Source organism: Dunckerocampus dactyliophorus, chromosome 10, assembly GCF_027744805.1.
Source record: "Dunckerocampus dactyliophorus isolate RoL2022-P2 chromosome 10, RoL_Ddac_1.1, whole genome shotgun sequence".
NCBI classification, from domain to species: domain Eukaryota; kingdom Metazoa; phylum Chordata; class Actinopteri; order Syngnathiformes; family Syngnathidae; genus Dunckerocampus; species Dunckerocampus dactyliophorus.
This window is the reverse complement of record NC_072828.1, coordinates 1,815,001-1,838,754: the sequence shown is the minus strand read 5'-3', so window position 1 is coordinate 1,838,754 and position 23,754 is coordinate 1,815,001. Positions and strand designations below refer to the sequence as shown.

The 23,754-nt window shown below is 42.3% G+C and overlaps 3 protein-coding genes across 4 annotated transcripts in view; 2 read left to right on the top strand and 1 right to left on the bottom strand.

Annotated features, from left to right (window-relative positions):
- Positions 1-15,664, top strand: part of sin3b (SIN3 transcription regulator family member B) — a 28,450-nt gene extending 12,786 nt beyond the window's left edge. For both annotated transcript variants that reach the window (XM_054790147.1, XM_054790148.1), the window contains exons 12-19: positions 573-756; positions 4,525-5,404; positions 7,129-7,298; positions 7,386-7,559; positions 9,622-9,714; positions 9,798-9,892; positions 13,148-13,346; positions 14,560-15,664. In XM_054790147.1, coding sequence (XP_054646122.1) covers positions 573-756; positions 4,525-5,404; positions 7,129-7,298; positions 7,386-7,559; positions 9,622-9,714; positions 9,798-9,892; positions 13,148-13,346; positions 14,560-14,796 — 2,032 coding nt within the window. In that variant the 3' untranslated portion in view covers positions 14,797-15,664. The remainder of the gene's footprint in view (positions 1-572; positions 757-4,524; positions 5,405-7,128; positions 7,299-7,385; positions 7,560-9,621; positions 9,715-9,797; positions 9,893-13,147; positions 13,347-14,559) is intronic.
- A 2,083-nt stretch (positions 15,665-17,747) lies between these two features.
- Positions 17,748-19,736, bottom strand: cks2 (CDC28 protein kinase regulatory subunit 2). The gene is made up of 3 exons (XM_054790149.1): positions 19,538-19,736; positions 19,236-19,363; positions 17,748-18,262 (listed from the first exon to the last, which is right to left on the bottom strand). The coding sequence occupies exons 1-3, from the start codon at positions 19,594-19,596 to the stop codon at positions 18,219-18,221; spliced, it is 231 nt and encodes a 76-aa protein (XP_054646124.1). The 5' UTR covers positions 19,597-19,736; the 3' UTR covers positions 17,748-18,218.
- A 2,658-nt stretch (positions 19,737-22,394) lies between these two features.
- Positions 22,395-23,754, top strand: part of odf3l2b (outer dense fiber of sperm tails 3-like 2b) — a 14,967-nt gene continuing 13,607 nt past the window's right edge. Inside the window, exon 1 of the mRNA XM_054789343.1 lies at positions 22,395-22,864. Coding sequence (XP_054645318.1) covers positions 22,816-22,864 — 49 coding nt within the window. The 5' untranslated portion in view covers positions 22,395-22,815. The remainder of the gene's footprint in view (positions 22,865-23,754) is intronic.

The window sequence follows — 23,754 nt, the reverse complement described above, 5'->3', positions numbered from 1 at the left end:
TGCTCCCTTACTAACACAGGAACACATTTACTGCGACACACAGTCTTAAATGTCTTATTTTCTCTTATGTGTATTATTATATTGGGTATTACATGTGTAAAGATGAGGCGGTTGTTGTTTTTCCATGCCTAAAGGGCTCTAATAATAAAAAAAAAAAAAATATTTAGAAGGTGGTAAACACGTTTTTTATGCTCTAACTACGAAAATATTCCATTCCGAAAGAAGGAATCCTACTTTGTGGAAATTGACTTGGATCAGTCGGGTCTGGAACCAAGTAACTGCCAGAAAGGAGGGATGAGTGTACTGTCTATAATCTACAGTACATATAAAGATAATGCAGGTTAATTTGTTTGATGTTATGGTTATTGTGACTATTGGCCAACTGCACTGCATCATTCGGAGAGCTGTTTACTGCTGATTACCTTTTTATAGTTCAACAAGAGGCAAAATATGAAACCGTTAACTTCGTATGATGCTGCACAATTAACTACTTAAACTGTCACGCCTCCTTCTCCTCCTCCACTGTTGTCCGGGCCTGAAAGCGAATGCTGCCTTGCGCTTTGAACCTGCAGGTTGAAAGCCAAGGAAGAGGAGTGGCGGGAGGCCCAGCAGGGCTTCAACAAGATATGGAGGGAGCAGTACGAGAAGGCCTACCTCAAGTCCCTGGACCACCAGGGAGTCAACTTCAAGCAGAACGACATGAAGGCCCTGCGCTCCAAGAGTCTCCTTAACGAGATCGAAAGTGTCTACGACGAGGTACAAGACGCTCACTTTACTGTTCCCACATAAACAAATAGAGTTGGACAATATCCGCTATGCCGATATTGTGCAACTCTGAATTTGCGATACCGCTGTGTAACGCACACATCTCCTGTGGTGGAATGAACACATACTGTATCTGTTGTGACTCCTAATGGATACAGCATCAGCAGCTAGCTTGTAAACAACATTGTACATCATCTGAGAAATACTTGCCATTAGACTTAGGCTGTGACATTTGTTTTTAAAGTCAGAGTAGCCGTTTACTTTTTTGATCATCCCAAAGTCCAGGGAAGAAATGTATGCCTAGCACTGCACGCTATTTTGTTTTCTTGTCCTGAAGCTCCCATCCATGAGTCTGAAAGGCTTAAAGTTGGACTTAACATTCAAAGCCGTCGTATGAGTCGATGTGGTCCAACACTCTGTAACACTGTAAATCTGATACAAAACTGAAGAGGAAGAAGTAATCTACATAACAAACATGTATATGTATGAAAAAGTACCATTTTCATGGATGTCCCCACAGACTCTCCCCACAGTGTCAGATGTTAAGTCGCTTACTTCCGGGAATTGTTACATTCCTACTAGTGAGAATAAGCGGCATAAAAAAACGGATGAATGGAATGGAAGGAGCGAGCTAGCTTGCTACTAGCCACCCACGATTGTTTACACGTTTGATGAGGTCATCATTTGCACACCGGAAAATACGGGATATCTGCTCACCAATATCGGACATTCATAATAATAATAATAATAAATAAATACATAATTATAATTATTACTATAATAATTCAATACTTTCTTTAATTCCACAACTTTCACTCTGAAGTTGTGGAATTGCCATATGTGACGTCTTCTCTCACAGGCAATTGGTACCGTTTGTCGAACGTTTGCAGCATTTCTAGAAATGCTGGCTGTTCCAACTGTATGAAAGAGCAGCATTTCTTTTGCCACAACTTTTATGTGAACGCACACAATTTTGCGCCGTTCCATTTGTGTTTACTCTGCTGAGCAAAAGTCTCAGTGAGCGTTGACTGTCGGGATGAAGGCTCCGTATCTCCACGTGTAGTTTTTGGGGAAAACTCATTTTGTTGCCTTTTATGTTCTTCCCACTTTCAAATAAATTCGGCATATCTGTTAGTTTGTGTTGATGGGCTCACCTTGCTCATTATTGAGCATTTGTGTGGCATTTGGCTTTGCAAGCATCTTTTTCCCTCCTAACTTCTACTTGTACTACATTACCTTGAATGAAACCACTCTCTTGCCGTGTGAGCGTGTGTGCACGCGCATGTGCGAGGCCCCGCCTTCCCCCACAGAGACAAAGCAGCTGTATGCCTGATGAGAGGTGTCACTGTGTTTGCCGTTATGTGAAGCATTGAGGTGCTGAACCGGTGCACAGTGAACCCTCTTCCTGCCTGTTTGGAGGCGAGAGATGAGGAAAACACACGCACATGGCAGTATGTATCACATTTTAATCTCACGAGATCTTGTGACACCCCTAGTATTTAGACTCCAGATACACTCCAGTCTGCCTCATTACACGTCAGCTCCTGTTTGGCGTTACCTGACACCGTTACTGCACTATAATACATGAAAGATCTTAAAGAGTCTCTGACATGATTCATCAGCTGTGCTTAAGTGTTATATTGTTTGTAATTATGTTGTGATAGGCTCCAACTTACCCATGACCTTAATGAGGACAAGCGGTATAGAAAATGGGTGGAATTTTTGCAGCATATTTTAACCAGAATACAAGCAGCAATGTTGCAAACAGAATGGCTGGGTAAAGGTGAGCAGCACGACAATGCAAAACATAAACTTAACACAGACATCTCTTGTTTGAACAACACATTTAGCATCCGATTAGAAAAATGTCACATTTCTCTTACTAGAGACAGTTTTCTCCACGAGGGTGGTGACAAACGAGGTGGTCATGCACGTCTGGCATATTTTCGTCAGACACGTCTTCCATACTGCAAAGTCCTTATCCAGCATTGTCTTGTCCGTGCTATAAAAGTTAAAGTGAGTCCTCGCTTTAGAGTTTTAACGATGCTGTCGTGTCTTTCCGTTCTTCGCCAGGGTATTACGCGCCATTTTTTATTTCTTTCTGCTTTCATTACTTCGTTCATTAAAAAAAAGATGGACGACGAAAGGTATGGATAATCCATGATAGGGTTTACTATTGCAATAGTTGGATGTATACTGTAGATATTTTGTCACAACCCTAATCTGGAGTGATGGCGGCTCCCAGCTTGCTTTGTGGTAATTGGTTTGTAAAAGGTTGTGTGTTTAGAGTTGCCAATTGTTCCCCATAGTAGTAGTTGCCCTGTGTGTGTTTACTCACCTGTTCATTTTTTTGTGTGTGTTAGCACTGTGATTGTAGGCAGTGTTCTGTCTAGCCTGATTTCCGGAAGTGACGTCATCGGGGTACTATCACGCAGGTAAACAAACATGGCGGTGTATGAGACAGATGATGTTTACAGTGATTATAGCCAAGATTTGAGCCGTGTGCCAGTAGTTTTTAAGGAGGGACAAACGTGTGGAGATGAAGTAGAGAACTTGCAAAACATGAACTTAAGCCTTAAGAAATGGAGATAAAGAGTGGTCTCCTTCAAAACACAGATTGGCAAGTGTAAATTACTCCGGAGTTGCTTATACTTTAATTATTGTTTTAAATCGGCTTTTTAATGAGCGTAAAGGGGTTTTATTATATATTTCACCACTGTCACCCCCCCCCACACACACACACACACAGTATCGCTGTGAAAAGATGTTTATGTAACTTGTATAATGCTTTGCAGCCTTGTTGCTATCATGGGATAGTGTTTAGAACACATGTAAACAAGACATGACTTACTCTCTTCTGTGGCAACTTTGATGTCGTTCTTTTTGTCTTTTTTTTTTTCCTGTGTACCTGCGGAATAGCACCCTTTTTCAAAATGCATTTGTAGCGTACTTTCAAGCCAAATGCTTATTATAAAGGTGTTCCTTCATAGCAGTCATTGCGAAGAACAGAACTGTAGGTGGGTGTCCATATATCTCTTGCTCTCTGCTCTTGCTTTGTCCATAGTTGTCTTAAAGTGTCCTCTTTTGGAAAAGAAAGCAAACTTACAATATCACTGAGATACAATGAACATCCAGCAGCAACACGTTTTGGCATGACTACTATTTTGATGAAAAATATACTGAACCGAGTCCACCATCTACCTCCGAGAAGCGTTTGTTTACTCTGCTCTAGCTGAGTGGTGTCACCCCGATGACATCACTTCCAGAAATGAAGCTGAACAGCGAGAGCTAGCTCGTCATGGCAGGCGCCATCAACTATAAATGTAATTTCTGCCAATTTATCATTGGCTTTCAAAAAGTGAACAATGTAGAACATATTACAAACAATATATAACATATTTAAGCAAAGTTGAGGAATCATATGTTTTATCATGTAATGTTTTTTTTTTTTTTAATGTCTGGGTTTGTGTGACACTGCGGACTTACAATCACACCCACTGAATTCATGTGAGCCCGTGTCTCTCTCGCTTTTTGGAGGCAGTCAGGGAAAAAATAGCTTCAAATAGATATTAGAATTAAAAAAAAAAATTAAAAAAAAAGCTGAGGCATCTGTTGTTTGGCCACACTGAGGTTCCTTTCTTTGGGGACCCCCAAGTCACCACACATCTGCATAATATCAACACACAACAGATGGTTGCTCGTCCCCTTTAAGAAATTGCTATTGGTATTCCTTCATCTGTACACATCTTATTTGTTTAGCGGCAGGAGCAGAGCACAGAAGAAGGAGGTGTCGGCCAGCAAGGTCGCAACGGCTCCAGTGCAGCTGCCACCAGCGAGCCTCACATGGTGTTTACGTACGAGGACAAACAGATCTTGGAGGACGCCGCCTCGCTCATCATCTACCACGTCAAGCGCCAGCCCACCATCCACAAGGACGACAAGGATCACATCAAGCGCATCATCCAGCACTTTGTTCCTGACCTGTTCTTCTCCCGCCGCGGCGAGCTCAGCGACACAGAAGAATGGACGGACGAGGAGGCCGAGCCGGAGGAGGCAGGAGCAGAACGGGGAGCAGGTGGAGCAGCAACGGCAACAGCAGCAGGAGGAGCAACATCAGGAGGAAACGCTAACACTTCTAACGCATCAGCAGCCACCAGTAGTCAGTCCCAACCGCAACCAGCCCAAGCGCAGACCCAGACCCAACCCCAAAGCCAGCAGCAATTAAACAGCGAGTCCAGACGGAGACGCGGCAGCCCGCCCCAACCAGCAGACACAGAATCCTCTAGCACCCCCGGCAGCACAGTCCAAACAGCGACGACCGCCAGCTCCGCCACGGGATCTGCGCCCACGGAGGCGAGTTCAGGCACGACGGCGGAGAAGGTGGACCTGCGTGACCCTGAAGCCGAGCACCAGAAGGAGCTGGATGGCGTCTACAACCTTTTCTTTGTCAACAACAACTGGTATTTCTTCCTGCGGCTGCACCAGACTCTGTGCTCGCGCCTGCTACGGGTGTACCGGCAGGCCGAGCGGCAGCTGCTGGATCACCGGGCCGAGCAGAGCAGGGAGCGGCTGCTTGTGGCCGAAGGGAGACGGGAAAAGGCGTGTGACCTCGCCATGGAGCTGCGCCTCAAACAGCCCAGTAAGTTCACTACTGTACTTTTATTTGAATGAATAAATACTGTATATCATTGATACACAGTATAGTGGAGCCTCGCTTTCCACCCGACTTCCGTTCCAAGGCGACAAGTGAATGACAAACATTTATACGCCCATAAGTCTGTTTGTGACACACGGCTCACTCCTCCACCTCCACACCCTCCTGGTAGCTTGACATTGATGTTCTCCTCTGATTTCAGATCAACCTTTGCAATAAGAGTGAGTGTTGGACTGATTTAGATTAGAGTTCCTCCAGAATCCTCCCCTTTTCTCTTCAACTGCCATTGTTCACTAGCAACAGAAGCATTTAAAGTAGAAAATGTATAGCTACTCATGATGAATCGGTGTCGCTGTGTAGCCAGACACGGCACACAACGATGGTGCATTCAGGGAAAGCCAAACAAAGTGCGACATCTCAACGCATGAGGGAAAATCTTTACCAGTGAAGTGTAATGACAAAGCTTCTTTTTTTTTTTTTTAAACCTATATTTTCACATCTTTGGTAAATGAGATGTGTTTTCTGCCTATTTTTGGAGACAAAAATAAGTTGGGTTTTTTTTCATACCAAAATCTGCAAATTTGCAGGGCAGGCTGCGAATGTGCAGGCATCCACTGTATATAATAAATGCTCTAATTACAGCCTTTCCGCTTGTCTTCCTAAACCAAAAAGAGGGTGGAGTGTTAATTGGAAGCAGGAGATAATTGTGTCGAGACGACATATTCCAAATTTGTTTAATTATAACTTCATTTTCTTAACTGTAGTGCATTTATGGTGTGCATGAGAAAGTGGAAGGGACAACGTAGCTCTCTTTGACCATATGGCCATTTGACACGTACTCTATATTGCAACACGGCAAAAAGCGAGCGCGTGTGCAGGTTGCCTACAGCCACAGCTGTTAATGCCAGTTATGCTAATTAGTGATTTGCTTTTGTACAACACACACACACACACACACACACACACACACACACACACACACACACACACACACACACACACAACAGTGAATGTACACCAAGGGTGTCCAAAGTGCGGCATGGGGGCCATTTGAGCCCTCAGCTGTTTGTTTTTTTTTTTTTTATATTGGCCCGCAACACGTTCTAAAAATAGAATTTAACAAGAAAACTAAAAAAAAACCCCAGTAAGAATGGAAAATTCTGTGGTCATTTTACACATTTACATGTAATATGAGGGAAAAATGTCATTTTTGTACCATGAAAATTGAAGTATTAAAGAAAAAAAACATTATTTATTATAAGTCATGCTATTATGAAAAAGGAAACACGAAGTTGTCATTTTTGGAAAACAAGGTTGTGGAAAAAGTTACAACAATAAACTCCAAATATTATGAGAATAAAATCCTAATTACAAGATGTTTAAACCCTAGTTACTCCGGGGGTGCAAGACCATACTTCTTCTGTTACCTCCCGCCTGACTACTCCGTTTAAAGGGCTAAGTCCCCCCCAGCTAAAGTGAGACTTCTAAGTGTAATGGAAGTCACCCAGGTATTAACAGCCTGATGTGGTGGCCCTGCTTCATCCAGACGACCAACGAAAGAGTAACAATATGATCTGAAGGACCTTCATCCTACTTCTTTTTTCCCCCCTCCTCTCTTGAGGCACCCATTCTCTTTCTTCCCAAGCAAAAAAATAGACAAGAATAGCATTCATCCAGGATGATAGAACATTTAAATTATGCGTGTGCAGGTGAGGTGGAGCTGGAAGAGTACTATCCCGCCTTCTTAGACATGGTGCGCAGCCTGCTAGATGGCAACCTGGACTCCACTCAGTATGAGGACACCCTACGGGAGATGTTCACCATCCACGCCTACATCGGTTTTACCATCGACAAGGTCATCCACAACATAATCAGACAGGTACGTCAGTCAGGTACGGTTCCAGCTCCATTCCGCTCACAAACGCACATGTCTTAACTCCGCCCCTCTCTCTCATCCCACCCCCAGCTGCAGCACCTGGTGAGCGACGAGGTGTGCCTGCAGGTGGTGGAGCTCTACCTGGCCGAGAGAAAGAGGGGGGCTGCCGGGGGGAACCTGTCATCGCAATGTGTGCGAGCCGCCTGGGAGACCAGCTACCAGTGGAAGGCTGAGAGAGCCATGGCTGAGGAGAACTGCTTCAAGGTCAGCGCACCGTATACACTGGGCACAACGTTAGCGACACCCGCATGATCTAATGGGGTCCCATACCAGATGTATGCTCACCTGACACTGCTTGAGAGGTATTAACCCTGTCCTACCGGAGCAGCTTTTTATGAGCAGAACACCCATTATTTTCGTCACATTTGTTCTCTAATTAGATGTTCACAGTTAACTCTCTTGTTTAGTAACGCAAAAACAGTAGATCTCCACTTTTCACTGGGCCGGGGCATTCGTGTATGATGCACCGATCCACATTTTGTCCGATCCGATCACAGCTACATTTGCTGATATTCTTCTAGATATGTTTGCTGATACTCTTCCAGCTACGTGTGCTGATATTCTTCTAACTAAGTTTGCTGACACTCTTGAACGTGATATCGGACCTGGGGCCTCATCTATAAAACTGTGTGTGGAAATCTGACTAAAAGTCTGCATACGCCAGAAACCCAAAATGTGCGTACGGACAAAAATATTCAGACCTAAAAAAAAAAAAAAAAGAATAAAAATTGGTGTACGCACACATTTTGTGGTCCATAGATTCCACCGTGAGGGTAGGTGTGCGTATGCAACTCTGCCTCAACTTGCACCCTTTCCACGCCTCCACTTCACCATAGAAGGTCAATGCAACGTGACTCATGAACATGGCGTCCATGTTTAAAGAGCTTTGATTGCATTGGAATCACGGCAGGCGGAAAGACGAGGACGAAGAAGTGTGCTTTCACGGAAATGGAGGTGGAAATACTGGGGGAAAAGTGTCATATTTGGAGGACACGGCAGTAGCGTAACAAAACAAAGATTGCGTGGCAGCACGTTCGCTGTCTTCATGTGAATGGAGCAGGGCCAACTCAGGCAAAAAAAAAAAACGGCACACATGTCCATTTTCAGTGAGCATGTTTGTACATTTTTCCTAATCGATGCCACATTTTAGATGACCATAAGCTTAGCAAAATCTTTCAAAATAGGAATGAAGAGGTTAAATCAAAAATGAATTGCTGTAATGCCAGACGGATATTTTAAAATGATTTAACTTAACGCTGATGTTAACACCATCAAACTATTAGGTATCTTATAATTATTTGAAGAGGGACTAATGTGTGTTAGTTCAAAGCACAACTAAAGAAAAGCCCATGATTTGTGGAAAAGGAAAGGAAGTTTACGCACATGGCCCTGACACGATCCACACAAATAAATGCTGTGCATGGTAAATAAATGTTGCTATCGATGGCATACATGATAGATGCAATTGTCTTATTTTTTTTACGCTTTTTTTTTTTTTAAGAAAATGTAAGAAACTGAGCACTAAGGACATATTAGCGCCTGTGTCTTGTAAACGTAATCCATAGAATGATTGATTTAATGGACAACCTGATGTTTGTTATAATTAATTTTAGTCGAACACATCATATCATGACTATAAAATAAAATGAAGTGTTTTTCATGTATCTTTTTAGTTTTGATACTATATGCTCATTTGTAGTGGTGTTTATGATAAATGCCAAATGATGTCCATCGGTGTCACGTCAAATAACAACACTTAACACAAATGTTTTGAGTCAATAACAGCGTGATGTTTTCATGCAATGATGGATACATCTTTACTGGCTTCCATTGCATGTCTATTTCTAACATATGATATCACTTTCCCACTTAAAATGTGTCGCCTTTTTGCCACGTCTCTAAAAGGTGCGTACGCCAGCTACAAAGGTGGCGTAGCGGTGCACATGCTTTATAGATGAGGCCCCAGATGTGCCCCATCTCTGGTTTAGTTCCAGACTTGCCAGCAAATGGCAGAAAAAGAAACGCGAGTGATTAAGACACCCAAGCTCTGAATACACTTTACACGCTTATTAAACGCATACTAAGTTCAACTTCGCTTTTCCTATGGTGACTTTGACTATGGTGCGTTCAAGGACTGCCACACAAAAGTGTGACATCTCAATGCTTGGCGAAAAACCATCATCGGTGAAGTATAAAGACATAAACATGTCAGCATTGTGGGCTGGTATGGTGAAGGACTTACATCTGCTTGCTTTGTTTCTCTCAGGTGATGTTTATCCAAAACAAGGGCGATGTGACGATGACCATCGAGCTGTTGGACACGGAGGAGGCCCAGGCTGATGACCCCTTAGATGTTCAGGTACACGCATGATGAATGCATACAGCCGTGTGATTGGTCACGTCAGGTAATGAGTGAAATTTTCCTGACATTTCATGTTTTAGTGCTTGTCCACCTACATGGAACAGTTTGTCGGAACAGAGTCCAGTCTGTGTTCACAAGCAGAGGGCTACTTTTTCAAACCGGTCTTTCTTCCCAGGTAAGACACTTGGACTCGTTGAATTCTATTCTATATACAGTACTTCTATAGAGAAACTGCAATGGTAAATATGTACAACCTTTTATTACCGTTTTCCATCATAAAAGAAAAACGAAGAAAGATTAAATAGCTGGAAAATGTAAAAAAAATAATAAATATAAAATACTGCTGTAATTTCAGGAGAATAAAGTCCAAATGTTAAAAGAAAAATAAAATTCTGACAAGGAAAAAAGTTCCAAACTTGTAATATTCAGCATAGAGTTGAAATACAGTCAAACCTGTCTATAGCGGCCACTAAAGGGAAACGGCAAAAGTGGCCTCTATAGGCAAGTGGCCGTTATAGACAGGTTGGTGGCCATTTTGAATTTGTGCGCGCACATATTAACATGTCTGTGATTAGAAGCTTGTTGTGTTTGCAGATACATGTAGTTATACTGTTACATGTTGACCAGTAGAGGGCACTGTGGGACTGCGGATAAAAGTTGTAAAGCACTACTAGGTTGATAAACTGCTGTTAATAAAGCGATTAAAGTGCATCGGCGACGTGAGTCTCTCCTTCCCCACAACAAGGGGCATTACAGTATTGACCAGTGCACATTGTCTCACACCAGGAAATAAACGGTGTCACTGTCTGCAACAAGCTCCAAAGAAGATGGCTTTTTTTTTTTTATGTGGAACAACTGACAGTTTGTGTGGATCTTGTGAATGATTGTGACTGAGCTAGGACTCAGTAATTAAAGTCTACACACGACGTCTTCATTGCTTAAAAAACGAAACTTTGTCGTGCATGAAGCTTCTGCTTGAGTCGGCATTTTGGCCGCTATATGCGGTCAGATATTGACCAAGGGATACAAAATGGGTGGCCGCTGGCTGCGTTAGACAGGTGACTACTATACACGGGGCCTACAACAAGTAAATTTTCTGCGGGGGATTTTTCAGTGGCCGCTATAGGCAGGTGGCTGTTCTATACAGGTGGCCGCTAAGACAGGTTTGACTGTATATAAAATAATAAAATTTTAAGTTGTAAAATACGAAACAAAATAGTAAGAAAATTGAAAAATTTTGTTTTTTGGAAAAAGTCATGTTATGTGAATAAAGTTATACTATTATGCCAAGAGCATTTACAAAAAACAGCAAATAAATAAAAACAACATTGACATTATATTAAAAATAATCTTTTTCACCTGTATGACAAAGCTGAGATGCAGATTTTCTTGAAATATGTATAACTTGTTTGCATATCTTAGAAATATCAAAGTGGCAAAGTTACATCCTTTCATTTTTCACTATGTGATCCATCCATCCATCCATCTTCTTCCACTTATCCGGTCAGCTGAGAGACATAGTCTCTCCAACGTGTCCTGAGTTTTCCCCGAGGCCTTCTACCAGTCGGATGTGCCCTGAACACCTCCCCAGGGAGGGGTCCGGGAGACATCATGACTAGATGCTGGAGCCACCTCATCCTGCTCCTCTCAGTGCAGAGGAGCAGCATTTCTACTCTGTGTTTCTCCCAGATAAGTGTTTCTCACTTTATCTCTAAGGGAGAGCCCAGCCACCCTACGGAGAAAACTAATTTCGGCCGCTTGTACCCGCCATCTTGTCCTTTCGGTAAATACCCAAAGCTCATGACCATAGGTGAGGGTCGGGACGTAGATTGACCGGTAGGTCGAGAGCTTTGCCTTCCGGCTCAGCTCTCTCTTCACCACAACAAACTGATGCAGAGTCTGCATCACTGCAGACGCTGCACCTATTTGCCTGTCGATCTTGCATTCCATCCTTCCCTCACTCGTGAACAGGAACCCGAGGTACTTAAGCTCCTCCACATGGGGCAGGATCTCATTGCCCACCCGGAGATGGCACTGCTGATTCTCATCCTGGCCGCTTCACACTTGTTGAGAGTTGAAGGTCATGGCTTGATGAAGCCAGCAGAACCACATCATCTGCAAAAAGCACATTTGCAGCCACCAAACCGGAACCAGACCGGAACCGGCTGCATCTAGAAATTCTGTCCATAAAAGTAATTAACGCAATCGGTGGCAAAGGGCAACCCTGGAGTCCAACCTTCACTGGAAACGGGTCTGACTTATTGCCATCAATGTGAACCAAACTCTGACACCGGTCATACAGGGAACGAACAGCCTGAATTAGCTGGTCCAATACCCCATACTCCCAGAGTACTTCCCACAGAATTCCTGGAGGAACACGGTCGAATGCCTTTTCCAAGTCCACAAAACACATGTAGACTGGTTGGGCAAACTCCCATGCACCCTCAAGGACCCTGCTGAGAGTGTGGAGCTGGTCCACAGTTCCACGACAAGGACGAAAACCACACTGCTCCTCCTGAATCCGAGATTCAACTATCTGGCGGATCCTCCTCTCCAGAACCCCTGAATAGACCTGACCAGGGAGGCTGAGGAGTGTGATTCCACGATATTTGGAACACACCCCCCGGTCCCTCTTCTTAAAAAGGGGGACCACCACCCCAGTCTACCAATCCAGAGGTACTGCCCCCGATGTCCACGCAATGCTGCAGAGTCGTGTCAACCAAGACACAGTCACAGCATCCAGGGCCTTAAGGAACTCGGGGCGGATCTCATCCACCCCCAGGGCCCTGCCACCGAGGAGCTTTTTGACAACCTCAGCCCCAGAGATAGGAGAGCCTACCGTGGCACTGCTTCCTCACAGGAAGACGTGGGTGGGATTGAGGTGGTATTCAAAGTATTCTTTCCACCGATCCACAGCATCTCAAGTTGAAGTCAGCAGCATGCCATCTCCACCATACACGGTGTTGACTGAGCACTGTTTACTCTCCTGAGACAGCGGATGGGTGGTCCAGAATCTCTTCAAAGCCGTCCGGAAGTCGTTCTCCATGGCTTCTCCAAACTCCTCCCATGTTTGAGTGTTTGCCTCAGTAACTGCCAGAGCCACAGACCGCTTGGCCTGCCGATACCTGTCAGCCGCTTCCAGAGTTCCACGAGCCAAAAGGGCCCAATAGGACTCCTCCTTCAGCTTGACGGCATCCCACACCACTGGTGTCCACCAACGGGTTCTGGGATTACCGCCACGACAGGCACCAACCACCTTATGGCCACAGCTCCAATCAGCCGCCTCAACAATGGAGGCACGGAACATGGCAATTCTTGTTGCGCCCCGGCTCGTGAATCCTGGTCTCAGTGTGGTTGTAACATGTGTGTGCTTGTGTTGACTAGTGCGTAAGTCGTGTTGTTACTCACCAACTTTCTTGTGGTCTTCCAGGAACCTGCGTCGCTTCCGGCGCTGGCAGGTGCGGCAGGTGGAGGCGATGCGCTGCAGACGCGAGTGGCAGAGGCAGCTGGGCGTGGAAAACGCCGGCAGCCTGGACTGCCGCTTCAAACTCAACACGCACAAGATGGTGTTCGTCATGAACTCTGAGGACTACATGTACCGCAGGGGAGCGCTGGTCAAAGCCAGGAAGGTGAGCTTCATCATGCCATAAAACATACGACCGTGTCTATGCATGTACATATGGAATAATAAATACCACGGCTCTTCCATTACAATCATTGGACAAACGAATATCCATGCAGTGCCTCAACAATATCAACTCTTATCATAATTGTATCAAGCTTATGAAGTATGTTTATGACTAGCATCATCGTCATTAGTGTCAGGGTGATGATTTAGATTTGTATGGTATTTGTATCAAGGTTATGAACGGTGTATCAATAGCGTCATTATCATATTAGTATGTAGGTTATGAAAGCTGTGCATGAGTAGCATCATTATCATATTAGTATCAAGATGATGAAAGCTGTGTGACCTGAAGAAGACGACCTTCAAAGACTGTGACACACAAGCACTTAAGCAGGTGCAGATGGAACTAAGAGTGCAGCAAAGGAGCAGTTCAGAAGGAAAGTAGAAGAGGGGCATGCAGAGCGACCACACGATGGAGGTGTGGCACGGAACCAAGACCATCACGGGCTGCAGCTCATAATAAAAAGGTGCCCACACTGAGGGGGATGTGAGAAGGGCAAACCAGTTAAAACAGTTTTTGAACAGATTTGACCAGCCCATCCCAACCCACACACAGCAGCCCCCACACAAGTCACCAACACGGAAGGGGATGCCTCTCCACCTCTCCTCTTACATTTTTGGACTTCTCCAGCAACTTTAACACCGGGTGGCATGGATCACAGACTACCCGACTGGCAGACCTCCGTACGTGTGACTGGGGAACTGCAGGTCCGACACTGTGACCAGCAGCACGGGAGCACCGCAGGGAACTGCGCTCTCTCCTCTTCTGTTTACCCCGTACATGTCCCACTTACGGCACAACTCTGAGCTCTGCCATATACAGAAGTATGCAGATGACACGGCCATCGTCAACCTCAACACCACCAAGACCAGGGAACTGGTGGTGGACACACCCAGAACCTGTTCTCATTAAAGGTGACCCTATAGAGGTGGTTCACACCTACAAATACCTGGGAGTGAATTTCTCTTGGAGATGAATAAAGTATCTATCAGTAGCATCATGATGTTGTCTGTATGTATTTTAGTAAAGATGCGTGATTCATGAATGTCATAAGCTTTGGATGGACATCAGGTATCATCCGGTGTTATCAAATGCTGTTTTCATGCCATATTTGCAAAAAAGTTCACTTTCTTCTTTGGCTCTTTGTCCGCAGTCCCAGAACCGCGTGGCGGCGAGTCAGCACGAGCGCTTTGACAAATGGCACCAGGGCTGGCGGGCGGAGCACGTGACTGCGTCGGCCGAGCGCGGCGTGCAGAAGTGGCTGCTGGGCGAGGAAGAGGAGGACATGATCCCGTGCAAGACCACCTGCCTGTCTGCCCACGTCAAAGGGCAGACGGTCAACAGATACCACGTTCATTACAGCGGTAGCAAAGCCCCCGCCTCGCCTTAGTGGGGGGGGGGAGGACACACACAGATGCAGACAGACAGACAAGGTAAATGCATGGACGTCCATCCACCACACAGTGCAGTACGTGTACAGCTTGGCCTGCATGCTCACTCTCTCTCACCACAAGAAGACATGAGTGAGCATGTGGGACACAAAGGACCACCAGGACAAACTAAGTCATAAACTCTTGTGGACCCACGGGACAATGAGTCCCCCTCCCTCCATCGCTCTAAAAATCAACAAGATTGATCATGATTGATCAGGTGACATGGAAATGCTTTCAGAAATGTGAATGTTTCTTTCTTTTCTTTCCTTTTTTGTTTTTTAAATTCTCCTCATCAAGTGTAGTTTTTAGCTCGTAAAGCCAGAGAGCCTTCTGCTTGTTGGTTGCTTCCATGCGTCGTTCTACCAGGAGATCAAGGTCAGCGCGTGTAAGTACGTATGTACGATGTTTGTGTATCCTGTACTTCATTTTGTCTGTGTATGCCCAGTCAGTACACTTTAGGACAGTACGTGCATACATATATATCTTTATTTTATATATATATAAATATATATATATGCATTTACATCCATCTAAAGATCACGTGGTTCTTTAGTGTTTGCTGTCGGCCAACTCTTGATGTTTGCATCCCCCCACCCACTTTACATGGTAGCTAAACACGTTTATCACCAGGGCAACCAGGAGTCCTTCAATTTGATTCAATTTTTTCATACCGATGATAATTATGTATCATAATCTTGATTTCACTGAATGTTTGTTTTTTTTGGCATACTGACATTGAAAATAAAAGCAAAAATATCAGTGTTAAAATAGAATGTATAACATTGATCCTGTATCGTTATCATGAATAAAACAACCTAGTTGTCACCTTCTTAGCTGTCGATGGACAGCGCATCCATACCCTCAAATCAATATATGGATACTTAAGGCATTTGAGGTCATTTATGTCTGTTGAAACGATGCGCCATCGAAAACGCAGCCGTGTGCGACGTGTAAATGATTTTCCTTCTAAAAGTAGTTCTTAATCGTTGATCAGTTATTTTAATGGTGTTATTTTATTTTAGCACAAAGTTTGCCGGAATTTTACTCTGCATCGGGTTGGAAACTAAATCAGTGGTATCTCACATCATTGCTTCTCGTCGTTTGGATTTAATTTGGTCCTTAACATTGATGCTTTTATTGGAGCCTCGCGAATAGCGTGCAACACCACTTTTCACCACCAGTGGGTACGCGTGATTTATCCCATAGACGTCACGGTGGACGTTATGTTCAAAATAGTTAGCAGTCGAACATGAATAACCAGATCCATCACTTTTTGGTGGAAATGATATTAGTACATGGAAAATGATTTACCAGTAGGTGAAGAAGAGTCATGGAAGACCAACATATTTAACATTCTTGATATGTACGCGCGTGAGTGTGTGTGCGCGTGTGTGTGTGCGCGCGCGCGTTGCTACTTATTGAAAGGGGTGTATTCAGAGTAATAGCAGTGTGGAGTTCAATTAATGAAAACCTGAGAAGAATGGGCCGTTTCTGACATTGTTCTGAAGAAAAGCGTACGCTGATGAAAACGTTGACTGATGAGGGGAGCACGTATCAAGAAGTGCAGGAAACCAAAAGCTGCTCGGCTCAAATGATCTTTAAAATGGACAGCAGAACCAGTAGGCCGTGGAGGAAAACGGACGACACACTCAAAAAAGTTTGAATTTTAATGATCAACCTACAGGTCAGACACAACAAATTAAATCACAACTCTTTCGTCCTAGCGCCGTTCCGCTGTGCTGTAGCGTTTTTGTATCCTTGTTAAAACATTACTGTAGCCGCACCTAATATTCATAAGATAGCAAGCTAGCGATGACACAGGAGACAGGGCGGCACAAGGAGATTGATTGACAATGTTTACAGCCAATCAGGATGCAGAAAACAATGGGCGGTTAAAGTCAGGCGAGCGAGGGAAGAGAAAGAGACACTCAACTTCCCACAATGCAATTCTTCTTAAAGGGCGAGGCTTGGTCTATAACGCCTTTCTTACACTGTAATGTTAAAAAAGCAGTAAAAAAAAATCCGCGAAAGGTGAAATGCCACAGAGTGAGGGAACATTGTACAACATTAGTTTAGTGATTCATAGAATGCTGAATCGTAAAAATGCTTCCTTTTATACAGTAAATATTTCAGTTTGTAAAGAAAAATGCATTAAAAGGATACATTTTTCGTAATGTTTTGATTCAGAATAGTGTTCCCAATGGATGGAAAAAACTATAAGAAATGTGAGCTTTACTCACATTTTTAACAATTGTACGTTTACTGGACACGTCCTAAGGTACACGTGTGCACAGTGATAAGCATTATGTCTTATTATGCAGTTGTCTTGACCACATCAGATGTTAGTGTCTAAATGGTGTGCTGTCAGGACTTAATATAATAACCAATGATTAATCATTTATCACACTGGTGTTCGTACATTGTTTCAGTAATTCAGTGACTTGCGATTTATGTTGTCATAGTAAATACGCGCCACCAGAGGGAGACACAACCCACTAATCAAATCTACTTTAATTTCGTGTCATCAAGTTCATGAATTGGTTCTGTCAGTGTCGTCCTGCGTTCAAACGTTGCAAACAAAATGGCTCAAATTAAGTACAAATACGACCTAATTCACATTGGTGCTTTTTCAAAACATTGTATTTGACCATATTTTAAATGAATCAAAGGATGTGCATTTTTACAGCAATTTTAGGGGACATTGTTTTGCCGTTATGGGTGCAATGTGAGTGAAGTTGAAGGACCTCTTGAGCATTTGTCTCTGACTGTCAGCTGTAACAACCGCACTCCTATTGTGTGCACACTTCACCACGTGGAGCTGAATGGACGGATGAACGGTTATCCTCTTCAAAGAGTCCACCCCATCCACTCTTTCAAACCCAAAACACGACCGAAGCACGTTTAATGCAACGCATTTTTATTTGATCAAGTCAAATGAACACGTGAGGAAAAAATATTTACAAAGACAAAAAAAGGAAAAAGAAGCTATGGACAAAACACTTTTCATGTTAAAAATGTACAACTTAAGCTTTACATTTGCCCACATTGGGGGGGGTCCAAACTTTCTTTGCATACATAAAAATGAAAGGATGGGGCAAGGGGGGGCACTTTGATACATTTTGTACATTCAATGCTTAAAAGCGATATACAGTATGCTAAGCTATCTGAACTAAACACCCATCCAATATATCTTAAGAATGAATTGTATCTTTACAATGTTTCAAGGGCAACCAAAAAAAAGGCCAAATGGACACCCCTGGCCAACATCCATGAAAGGAATTAGAGCAAACAATAACCCTAAAATACATAAATAAAATGGGAAAGGTGTATACAGGAGACACATAGGTGAGAAATGAGAGAGCCAGAGACGTGTTCCAGATTAATCCTTGGCGAGGGGCCTTCTAAAGAGCAGGATGTGGGGCTCTGTGGAAGAAAAACAATCACATGACTGCTGTTGCTAGGCAGAATTGTTCATATCATTTTATCATCTCGCTCAAATTTGACACGCGGGTGCTTGTCAGTCGCTGAAGGGGGGTCAGTGCGACTCGTGAGGTTTTGGCGCAGGGCTGAACCGCGTTACCATGGCGCCGTGACCCCGACGAGTGAGGTTTCGACACTCCCCGGCGCCTTAACGGCCGTGAATCACCGACGCAGCTCGCGTCGTGTACTAGCGACGTGCGATACCACCAACTTTGCTTCCAATCCGATACTGAGTAAAATTCAGGCTGGTATCAGTGATACTGAGATTCACCTAAAGCTGTGTCCAGTGAAAGGGTGGTCACGTCCACCATGGCGTCTGTGGGGATGAGTCACGTGTGCCCTTTGGTGGTGAAAAGCGGCGTTGCACGCTATTCACGAGTCTCCAATAAAACCAATGACAAAACCAAATCCAACTAACCAGAAGTAGTGATGTGCAATACCACTGATTTCGTTTCCCATCCAATACTGAGTCAAATTCAGGCGTACTTTGTGCTAATTCACCAAAAAGTAGTTTATTTCGTTTCATTAAGAATCTCAGACATGTAATTAATGTATTAAATAAATTATGATTGAAATCATTACGTAATTGAAGTTATTTAGGTCGTTTAAACCCTGAAGTATACTGAGGTAGCACGGTGATTTTACAATGTAGCCAAGATAAGAAACAGAAAAAACAAGACGGTCAAAGAAACAATTTTAAAAATGTAATAAAACCATTCAAATGATTAATCATTAAAAACTAGTCCACAAATGAAGGCGTTATTCACAATCTACGTTTACCATCAGTCATGGTTTCCACAGACAAACCTGACCCGAGACCACTGAAGTATCAATATTTTGATTTGAGTATCGATTTTGGAGCCTAAAGAGCCGGTATCGATCCGCACTTGACCAACGTATACTTCCGGTCCCCCACCTGGCTTGTGGATCATGTAGTGGATCCATCCTTGGCTCTGCTGGACGCCGAGGCCCCGCCATTCGTCTTCGGACATCAGGTGAGTGGGAGGCACCAGCTTGGACAGCTGCTTCGGTAACACCACATGCCTTTTTGGGGGGAAGACAACGGTGCAACTTTTCACAGGACATAGCGTTTGGTAACTTGTGTACAGACAAAAAGCTATTATTCATTATTCAACATATTTCAAAACTAAGGCGACAGCTCCAAATGACATTTTGTCGACGGAAGTAACCGGGACCAGTTAGCTTAGCAAACATTACCTGTACTCGAAGGCGTCGTCGTTGTACTTGTCAGAGTAGTAAATCTCCTTCTTGGACATTTTTTGTTTTTTATTTTTTGCGCTAAAGTGTCGACCAAAAGCCGCTGGTTTGAACTAGTAAGTTCTCGGCTGACAGACCGCTGTCGAATGTCCGACTGAGTCGTTTCGCGTCTGATGATTCAAACGAGCAACGGCGTCGCGCTTTCTCCTGATTGGTCGAAACAGTAGTACGCGATCAAAGACGGAATTCTCTAGCCAATCAGCATCGTCCAACTGTGACGACGCGTGTCGTTCTTCCTCGGCGGTTTGAATATGTAAAGCTGCACGACCGCCACCTACTGGTTGATTACGTAGCTGCACGTTGGAACGTAAACAACGTCCACTCGTACACAATATTTCATTTTGTATTATTTTGTTCTCTTTTATATTCATAGTTCATGCAGTTATTCCTGAAATACATCTTTTTAGCTTTGAAATTGACAATTTAGTAAAACATGTTGAAGGAACTATAAAAGTGTAAAAAAACAGCCTATTTTAGAGGAAGAACAAATCTAGGTAAACAAAACATGAATATGTAAAATAAATAAATTGGAAAATATTTGATAGTAAACTTATAGAGTTATTTCTGATACATTTTTAATTTAAAATCTTTATTATCATTGGCTGTACGGTGAGATTAGCATTTGATTCCTTTTTCTGTTGCTATATAATGTACATATTTTATTTCTATACTTCTAACCCCGACACGATGTCGCTTTGGTACTGCAAATATAGCCAAACATGTCTTGGGAGTCAAACTCCAGCAGTATCTAATAAAAAGATGTAAAACAATATTTTCCATATTCATCAAACTTTAATTGTATACGATTTGATAGTAAACTGCATAGCTTTTTCTGAATACAAACATGTATTGTCTTATTTTTCTTATTGTAAAAGACATGTCTGTTCTTTACCACGGGGGAAGAGGGCCACATTGAAAAAAAAAAGAATAAAGTTATACATTTACGAGAAAAAAGTCGTAAATGTACGAGAAAATTAGTCAAATTTCATAGCTGTCCCCCTGCAATGCCTGTTACGGTGGGGTATTAAAATATGACTTTATTCTCATAAATTTATGAGGACAAAAGACGTAAATTTAAGGCTATTTACGAGAAAAAGTCATATTACTTTTGCTCAAGGCAAAGTCGGAAACTTACAGGAATGAAAGTTGTACATTTACGAGAAAAAAGTCGTAAATGTACAAGAAAATGAGTCAAATTTCATAGCTGTCTCTGGCTATGCCTGTTACAGTGGCGTATTAAAATATGACTTTATTCTCGTGAATTTACAACTCTTTTTTTTTTCTCGTAAATTTATGTCTTTTTTTCTCTGAAATGTATGAATAAAAAGCCGAAAGTTATGAGAATTATTACCTTTGCCCAAGGCCTAAGGTCACGTAAGTGCCCCCTTTTCTTAGCTGTCTCAGGCAATGCCTGTTACGCTGGAGTATTCAAATATGACTTTATTCTCGCAAATGTACAACTTTTTTCTTGTAAATTTACAAGAACAAAAGTCGCACGTCTAGGAGAAAAAAGTCGTAAAAATGACGGGAATAAAATCGCAAATTTACAAGAGGAAAAAGTTGTAAATTTACGAGAATTAAAAAAAATGATTACCTTTGATCAAGGCCAAAGGCCTTCTCACTGTTAGTTTCACCTTAGAGTGAAATATGCGTGCACGGTCGTACGCTAGCCGTGTTAGCATCTACTGTATCTATGCGTTATGGCAGCAGCAACCTCTTCAAGATTCATGCTTGTTTTCTTCGTCAAGCCTCTTTGTTCCCCTCAAATGGCCAACACATCATGGAGGTCCTGAGGGCCGCTTGCAGCCCGCGGCACATTCGCAGAATATTATTGAACAAGAAAGATAAAAAAAAAAAAAAAACACACAACAAAAATAGAAAAATCAACAGTAACTCAGTAACAGTAAAATCAACAGAAAAAGTCGTCATTTTATGGGAATCACGTCGTATTGTAAGTTAAAATAACATCATTTTAGTAGCATAACGTTGAAATATTCAAGAAAAAATTGTTGTTTATTTCCTTCCTTTTTGTTTATTTTTCTTATAAAGTTTTTTCTGGTAAAACTGTCATAAAACTTGCAATATTATAAGAAAAATACTTTATTCTTGTAAATGTATGACTTTTTTGTAGTAAACATACGACTTTATTCTTGTCAAGTTACGATTTGTTTCTCGTAATATGAGTTTTTTTTCTTGTAAATTTACGACGTTATTCTCGTAAATGTACGACTTTTTTTGAGTAAACTTAGGACTTTATTCTCACAAATTTGCGATTTTATTCTCGTAATATGAGTTTTTTCTAGTAAATGTAAAACTTTTTTCTGGTAAATGTACAACTTTCTTCTCATAATGTTACAAGTTTTTTGTACGAGATAAAACTTGTAATATTATAAGAAAAAAACTTTATTCTTGTAAATTTACAACTTTATTCTTGTAAATGTGCGACTTTTTCCAATAAACTTACGATTTTATTCTTGTAAATTTGAGATTTTGTTCTTGTAATATCAGGTTTTTCTTTGAAATTTACGACTTTATTCCGTAAACTTACGACTTTACTCTCATAAATTTGCGATTTTATTCTCGTAATATGAGTTGTTTCTTGTAAATGTTTTTATGTTATTATTTTATATTATTTTTATTTGGGTAAAGGTACAACTTTATTCTCATCATATCACAAGTTTTTTCTTGTAAATTTACAAGAATAAAGTCGTAAATGCACGAGATAAAACTTGTAATATTCAGAGAAAAAAACCTTATTCTTGTAAATTTACGACTCTATTCTGGTATAAGTTTTTTGGCAAATGCACAAAACATCAACGTGGCAAAGTTGCATCCTTCCATGTGAAGCCGTCCCATCAAAGGAGTGCAAAGGGTGCAGGTACGGTTGACACGACCACGTAGTGGAATTCAGCCGCTCACTGCAGGAGATAACCCGAGGCGGTCACCGTGGTGACCGCATGCATGGCTGGTGAGTGATATGACATGAGGAGAAAGTGAAAGGTAGGAGGGAGGCTCCTGGTTTACATGGGGGGGGTCAGGCTATAACATGACACCGGCGCTCCTGTGCGTGTGCTCATGCTGGACTGTATGTTCACCTCTTTAGGTGGCGAGGGAGGCGGCACACGCTATATTTGGCTCGATGCTTATCGTATTTCTGCCATTCGTGGTTGATTGATTGGTTGATTGACTGCAAACCAATTGCGATTCCTGGGTTTGCAATGGAGAATGCCATGAAACGCTACGCAGCCATTGCAGGCGAAGAGAAAGGTGAGGTGAACTCTTCTTGCTTCTTCCACACCTTCCTGTCTTGCTCATGTGCTGGACACCCAGCGTAAAGCTGGCGCTCCCTGCACCAGGTGGCAGGAAGGCCACATTCTGCGTATGAAAACACTCCCTGGCGGCTCCGCCTCGCTTGGAAAATGAATTCCAATCAATTGACCACGCTATGCTCCCAAATGTACCACTTCATTCTCCCAGTATGACCACTTTTTTCTAGCAAACTTAAGACTATTCTCATAAATTTGCGACTTTATTCCCATATTGTGCGTTTTTTCCTCATACGTTTCCAACTTTATTTTCATAACACCATTTTTTTCTCGTAAATTTACGACTTAATACCCGTAGTATTACGAGCTTTTTCTCGGAAATTTCGGAATTTATTCTAGTACATTTATGACTTTATTCTAGTAAATGTAGGACTTTATTCTCATAATATTATGAGTTTTTATGTAATATTAAAAATGTTCTCGTAAAGTTACGCCTTTATTCTTGTAAACGTACTGCTTTATTCTCATAATATGATAATATTCTCCTAATATTACATGTTTTTTCTTCCAAATCTACGACTTTATTCTTGTAATATTACAAGAATAATAATATTACAAGTATTACAAGTACTTGACAAATCTGAGATTTGATTCTAATAAATTCACAACTTATTCTGGTAATATTATGATTTTGAAATTCACGACTATTCTCATAAATTTGCGACCTTCTTCTCATAAATGTACCACTTTACTCTCGTAGATTTATTTATTCTCAAAAACGTACAACTTCAGTCTCGTAATATGACGAGTTTTCTCTAGGAAATGTACGACTTTATTCTCATAAATGTACGACTTTATTCTCATAAATTCACTACTTCATTCTTGTAATAT